At 43.7% G+C, this 7,500-nt stretch overlaps 1 protein-coding gene across 18 annotated transcripts in view; it reads right to left on the reverse strand.

The window, feature by feature from the left end:
- Positions 1–1,284, reverse strand: part of LOC143280962 (ryanodine receptor-like) — a 224,004-nt gene extending 222,720 nt beyond the window's left edge. For all 18 annotated transcript variants that reach the window (XM_076585792.1, XM_076585799.1, XM_076585793.1 and 15 more), the window contains exon 1: positions 994–1,284. In XM_076585792.1, the coding sequence (XP_076441907.1) occupies positions 994–1,053 (60 nt within the window). In that variant the 5' untranslated portion in view covers positions 1,054–1,284. The remainder of the gene's footprint in view (positions 1–993) is intronic.
- Positions 1,285–7,500: the final 6,216 nt, after the last annotated feature.

Below are 7,500 nucleotides of genomic sequence, written 5' to 3' on the forward strand. Positions count from 1 at the left end.
GTTTCTGTAGCAACATAACTTCCAATATATATATATATTTTTAGATTTTTAAAAAATTTGTGCAGAACACACACACACACAAATTCAAATAAAAGTCAAAGCAACATAATGACTGCACAAACAAACAAAAAAACATGAATATTATGTATTTGAAATCATATGTTCATTTTCATAATCACTGGGGATTGGGGGTGGGGGTGGGGGGGGAGAAAGCAGTAGCAGCAAGGGAAAAGAGCCAAAACAAGCATCACACCAAATGTTGCAATGTATCAGTATCTGTTGTATTTACAATATCAATATTTCATAGTCACTGATGTAAGTTACTGTAAAGAATATCTTACATACTGATCAGGTGCTACCAACAGAATAAAAAATAAGGGAAAAAAACAAACAAAAAAGTCCACCATAGATTTTCTGTTTTGTTTTGTTTTTGTTTGCTTGTTTGTTTGTTGTTGTTGTTTTTTTGGCATCAGGTTGAAACTTTTTGGTGAAACAAAATGATTTATTGCCTAGAAATAAATAGCGTACTGTATAAGTTGGTCCAATAACAATTCCTTTCCCCTGTGTGGAAACGCTTAATTAACTAACAGTAACATTCTCAAGGACGAAATACCTGTAGATCTGACGATATAGTACTCCCTCTCTACTCGCATTATGGGCCCGTACGGTCTTTTACATAATTATCTTCTTCGTTTTCAAGTGTTTTACAATGACAAGCACATACCTGTGGATGCGATTCTAGACGGATTAAGTTCAATCCATTCTTTTCAAGTTTAATCCATCTGTTTCTTCTTCCTTTCTTTTTTTCTTCTTCTTTTTTTATTTTTTTTTTATCTCATTTAAAAAAAAAGTGAAATCTGGCTTTGTGTTATTGTGTAGCAAAGGCAGCGAGTTCTATATTTTCACGTCAGCGAACTGCAAGGCCGTCCCAGTCAACTGTCAGACAGGCTAACTGTTAAACAAACCAACTCATCAGTGACAGCACGGACTTACCGTTCGCAGGAATGAAACATCATCTTGTTCGGAGCCCCCACCTTCCGCGGGGTCCGCCATGTTTCAGGTTCTAACAAGGTGATTCCTCTGATCGCGCAAGGGCAAAAGGATGAAGCTCGCCAGTGGAAGCAGAATGATGAGATGATGTTCTTGGGTGAATCAAGCCAGCCTCAGTAGGCTTGGTTGTTCCATACCACACGCACACAATTCATCCTGGTCGAAATTATTCGAGCTTTACCGCAGACGGTCACCGGAACAGCAGGCGAGTGTCTGTTCTGCGCTATGCTGCTGCTGCTGCCAGTGCGATCGATTCCGCAGCGCATGCAAAAAACCCCAAAGTCTGTGTGAGACAACGGCGCGGATTGGCTGATAGGCTGACACTATTTTGTATATTGCCAAGGCGTGCACGCGCAACAGTACCCAGCTTCCATCGACATTTCATGAAAAGAGAAACTGCGCCGTTGGGCCTACTTCTCAGTCACTGAATAGCCTGGCCAGCTGTTGTCATACGGCACGTGCATACTTTTTTTCAAATATGTTTTTTATGCATCAAAACCCTGGCCATTTCATACACAAACAAAAGTGGAGATGTCACTTATAGTGTGGACTGCATTGATTATTATATTTGGCACATCCTGTCATATTCACCATGTTATTTACTTGACAAATAAACCAGTTTCGTGGTGTTCATCAGTGTGCGCTCTCTCACCCTACTCAGTGACATGTTAACCCATCGATCTGTACTTTTATCACAAACGACTGAAATGTTAAAAACCGGCCGGCTCCGGCAGTGGGATCATCAGTATAGCCTATGACCTGTTGAAACCCGGCCGGGTCGAAACTGGCTACCTGCTGTGTAGGCGTTTTGTGCATCAGTCGCCTATTAACTGGAAACTGGCTAATGACGAGAATGACTCAGTGACACAACTAAAATCAGTCGATTTTGTGTTGGAAACTGAAGTCCCGGCAGAGTGACTTTAAGAGTTGCGTCATCTACCCCTCCCTCGTCACAATGAGTCCCGAGACACTCGATAATAGGTAGGCTATACCTCGCTATTGATTCCGTCTACCTTCACGGTGTCACTATCGGCTTGCCGGCAGTCTCTCAGTCAACGATGCGTTGCGCGACGTCAGTTCACACGTCACTCAGTAGTGTTGTCGAACCCGCGGTCTCAGTACACTACGTTCTTGTCACACCGGCTTTAATTTTTGTCTCCGATCTCCAGGACTGACGTACAACATCGCCATCCCACCCCCTGACAGCATCCCCCCACCCCCTCAGTCGAGCCCCCGTCCCCGGCGGCCCTCGGCCACTGCAGGAGGCCACCCGGCAGCTCCCCCCCACCTCCGCCCCCTCCTTGTTCCCGGGCCCCCAGTTATCATTACCCCCACTGACTGTTGTCACGTCGGTTCTTAGTTGCATCTGTTGGCTCTGTATGATATGATCAAAGGGGAAGTACGTATTTCTTCAGGCGTTCAGTTGCCAGGGACAATTATATATATAGGTATAGCCAATATTTCTTGCCATGGATCATATTCTTCACAAGTCGGATTTAGCTCAGACGGTGTTCTCACCCAATAAGGACTTACTAAGTGGTCTCAGAGGTCACAGCTATTATTATTATTATTATATGGGGAAGAAAAATCCTGCAAATAAGTGAAATGAAGCTGGGTAAAAATGTTCAAAAGAGTTACAAGATGTAACGAAGAAAAAGATTTGAGTGTTACGTTTGATGAAAATCTTAATTTTGACCCGCACATAAATCGAATTGTTGGTAAGGCAAAGACACGTTCACTAAACTGTACAAGTCTATTGTGAGACCACATCTGGAATATACAAACGTTATCTGGGGTCCTGCAAGCCTAAAGAGGCAATCCAACCTTATCGAAAGAGTCCAGAGGCGTGCAACTAGACTGCTGAAGGAACGCAAAGAAATGAATTATCATGACCGACTAAAATTTTTGAACCTTCATTCACTGAAGGGTAGACGACTACAAGGTGATCTTATACAGATGTTTAAAATTTTCCACGGTTTTGATGATGTTGATTTGCACTCTTTGTTTTCCTATGCACCTGTAAATGTCACTAGAAACTCCGCAGGAAAATTATAATGCATCCCAGACCTAATAAGCGCAAATTCTCATTTTCTTTCAGAGTCGTTAACCCCTGGAATGCACTACCTCAATCAGTTAAATTTGCAAAATCTGTGAATGAGTTCAAGAACCTGATTGACAAACTGCCCCAGCTAGAACTATTTTATGGCTATGATGAGAAGAAACCCCATTTGGCACGACCGACCTACACAAAAACAATCAATACGAAAACCAAGAGGGGACAAATATTAGACCTCGCGGTCTAGGTGTAACCAGACACCGTCCCTACTACTACTACTACTACTACTACTACTACTATTATGACCATTTTCGCCTAATCTTGAAAATAAGCCCTTGGCGTTTACAGATAGAACACATACGTAAATATCAAAGAGGAAAAAATTGAACACAAGATACCAAACATCAATGAAAGCTATTCATCCACCCTTCCCCCTCCCCCCGCCCCCCCCCCCCCCCCCCCCCCCCCCCCCCCCCCCACACACACAATACACACAAGCACATGCGCACACACACGCGCACGCACCCACACACACACACACACACACGTCACACAATCGTAAATAGTACACAATCAAAAATACTACAAACAAATTCTGAACTTATCAAAACTCACTCACTTACAAATAGTCATTTTACATCATACTGGAAACGGATGACCGAGCTGTTGAGAATTAATCAGGAGGAGTCTTCAGAATGGATTGCAGCGAAGATGCCGGAGTGACGGAAAGGCTGAGGAAGCTGATTCCAAAGAAAGGGGGCTTGGTATGAAAAATTGCGTTGGCCATGCGTTTTGGTTCGAGCAGGGGGGATCCTAAGCATATGGGTGTCAGAAGAAGAGCGGAGTTGGCGTGAGGGTATGTAAGGATAAATGAATCAGAAAGATACTGTGGACCAGAAGCCTCAATGGACTTGAAACAAAGAGAGACGACTTTGTAAATAATTCTTTCTTGTACTGGGAGCCGGCGTAAAGTATGAAGGAGAGGAGAGACGTGATCAAATTTACAGAACGAAAGACAAGACGAGCAGCATAGTTCTGGACTTTCTGAAGGCTGTCAATGAGGTAGCTGGGTGAACCTTGAACAAGTAGGGAATTACAATAATCCACTGAGGCGGGACAGCACAAAGACACAGACAAGAGTTTGGGTTGCATCTTCGGTCAGGAGATGACGAATGGATGCAATTCTGCGAATTTCAAAGTAACACAGTTTGCATATATTATTTGCAACATGCCGCTGCTGGTAGGAAAGAAACTGGTCGAGTATGACACCAAGACTGCGGACAGAAGAGGAAAGAGGAATGTCGGTGCCACTGAGGGAGACTGAAGAAGGAAGGAAGGCTGAGTGGCAAAGTCTTTGTGGGGTGATAATCATGATTTCAGTGTTATCCTCATTTAATTCAAGCTTGTTTTCAGTCATCCATGTCTTCAGATCGGAGATGCAGGCCTGAGTATAGTCAATGAGAGAGGGAAGGAGAGACGGAGGTCCCGACAGATACCGCTGGTTGTCATCAGAAAAGCTATGGTGGGACAACGAATGATGATTCAGAATGGTGGAAATCGGTTGTGTATAGAGAACAAACAAAATGGGCCCAAGCACGGAGCCTTGTGGCACACCAGACTGTACGTCGGAAGGGGAGGATGAAAGACCGCACACAGAAACAACATTGGACCGGTCAGACAGGTAAGAGCGGAACCATGAGAGAGCAAGATCGCAGATTCCAAAAGTGCGATTCAGACGGTTGAGGAGAATCTGATGATCAACAGTATCAAAGGCGGCTGAAAGATCAAGGAGGGGGAGAATAGAGATTTCGTTGTTGTCAAGATAAGTTAATAAATCGTTCGCAGTTTTGAGAAGGGCTGTCTCTGAGCTATGACCGGTGCAGTAAGCAGACTGAAATGGGTAATTCAAGTTATTGGTACTGAGGTGGTCGAGAAGTTGAGCAAGGACAACTTTCTCAGTTACTTTTGATAAATATATATATATATATATATATATATATATATATATAAAGGGGGGGAGGGGGGGAGATTAGAAACGGGTGTGTAGTTCTTTAGTGAGTCTGGATCGAGACTGGGCTTTTTCAGTTTTTGAGCAGTGGTCGTAAGATAGCAGACTTAAACACAGTGGGAAAGGAACTAGAGTTGTTAACAACAGTAGTGATGTGTGGAAGTAGTGTGTCAAGGCAGTGGTTGAGGAAGGAAGCGGGAAGAGGGTCAAGTTCGTATGTTTTAATGCTTGACTGTCTGATAATTCTCTTGACAGTGTCAACAGAGACAGGCTGGAAAGAGGTGAGGGGGGTGCCAAAGAAAGGCCCGTCGGGGAAGACTGGGACGGCGACAGTATGAGTCAAGAGTCTAACGGAGGTCCTGGATCTTACTGGTGAAGAAATCTGAAAGTGCTAGTTGTGGAAGTTGGGAGGGTGGGATATTGGTGGGAAGGGGAGAGGGGTCGGATTTGCCAAGAAGTTTGTTGGTGATTGAATTCAATATTTTGGAGGTGGCACATGCAGCAATTTTGGTATTATGATATGCAGTTTTAGCAGCGTGTACCAAATTGTTCACAGCTATGTTAGCAGCCTGAAATATCACTAAGTCAATGCCGAAAACAAAATCAGTATTGAATGAACCTGTCTAAACTGTTTCGGTGTGTGTTTCACACCGGCAGATTAATCAGTGCTGGATCCGAAATGGTATAGATTTCAAAGAAAATGAACTCGATGGGGAGTAATCACTATCGAGTGGGATCACTTTTGTGTGACGTCACCATAAGCTCTGCATCAAGTTGAAATTTTCCAGCAAGGCATAAGGCCATGTACGTCACACACCAGTGCACGAGCCAACGGCGTTTCTTGCATGCGCACCAGTGAGATCGTTGCTAACATAAGTGTACAGGTCAATGGCCTTGTCACGGTGCGCGCGTTCAGTCAGTGACACTGAGCGGTTGCTTCTCTAGCACGTGCATCCGGTGTCAGTGTCTGTGCTTCGCGTGTCAGTGTCTGTGCTTGTGTCATGTGTGGGTGCGGTGTGGCGGAAATGAGAAATTCTCATACTGATCGAGATTCAAGTTAACTTTTGCTAAGGTGAGCTGTTGATCCAGTTGACAGGTGACGACTCAGAAACAGCCTGCTGTCTCCAGTCACTGAGCTAAGTTGTCAACACCGTCCACCCATTTGTAACGACGGTAGAGCAAATACAGAGGATTGAAAAACAACGTTTCTTTTTTTGTCACCCAGCCATTTCTGAACCAGCAAAAGAAAAAGAAAAGAAAAAAAAAAGGGTGGAAGAAAAACTGAGGTAAAAAGAAAACAAAAAAACAAACAACCCCCCCCCCCCCCCCCCCAAACTAACAGCGTTTACAGTCACCTGTGATCCTGGTAGTCAAAGTCTAACGCCAAACAAAAGCAAACTGAAAGTGAGAAATCAACTGAAATTAGAAAGAAAGGAACAACAACAGAACAAAACAGTAGCCTGAAATCGAAACGGCCTCGGAAAGACCAGCCTGGACAACTGACACCGGAAAAATGTTGACTGTCTTGAATTTCGTGAAGTCGTCGTTTTTTACTGAGGAGCATCAGCAGTTTGCCAGCATCTGTCGCGGTAGCTGTGAGGAAATGCCAGGCAAATGCAGTCGTTCACCGCAAGGAGAACCGGTGTCGCCCCTGAACTCTGAAGAATCAAGTTCTGATGACGAGTCAAGTACTCAGCAGGTTTCTGAGACCGGTCCAGAGCTAAAGGTGAGAACAGCCTGACAATGTATCGTTGCAAGTTAGTCTTTTGTTGCAACAGGTTTCTTTGTGTGAAAGTCGGGAGGCTGAGCGCGTCGCAACAGTGAGAATGCCACCCTCTCATTATTATTATTTATGCCTGCAAGTGTATTTGTTTTCCAATCACAGTGAAGTTTTTAACAATTTTGCCAGGGGTCAGTAACCCGTTTGTTGTCGTGGGTTCTTTTACGTACGCTGAGACTAAAATGTTGTGTATCGCTTTATCGTTTTATCCGATACGAGTACTATTTTGAGCTTAAAACAAAAATAAATAAATTCATAGACTAATCAAGCCTTGCGTTCCCACCACCCGTTGCGACGATAATCTGCAAAGGTTCCTGCAACGTATCGTTACAGATTCCAGATTCTATCGTCAATGTTTTGTGTCTATGCCATCGTTTTGACGATAATCATTACCTGGTTGTTTTATCGTTATCATCACTGTCTTCTTGATCCCTCGATCTTGGTATAACTTCCTTTCTCTGTCTCCCTATTCCTATGCAGTGTAGGTGTCAACCCTAAAATGAGTGTGAAACAAATGTCAACAGTTATAAAACTCGAAGTCTTTTTCTTTGAGATGAACGACACCCAGTATTCTTTCCATAAGCATGTTTTTATCACTTTAACACT

This window comes from Babylonia areolata, chromosome 4, assembly GCF_041734735.1.
Source record: "Babylonia areolata isolate BAREFJ2019XMU chromosome 4, ASM4173473v1, whole genome shotgun sequence".
Classification (NCBI taxonomy): Eukaryota; Metazoa; Mollusca; class Gastropoda; order Neogastropoda; family Buccinidae; genus Babylonia; species Babylonia areolata.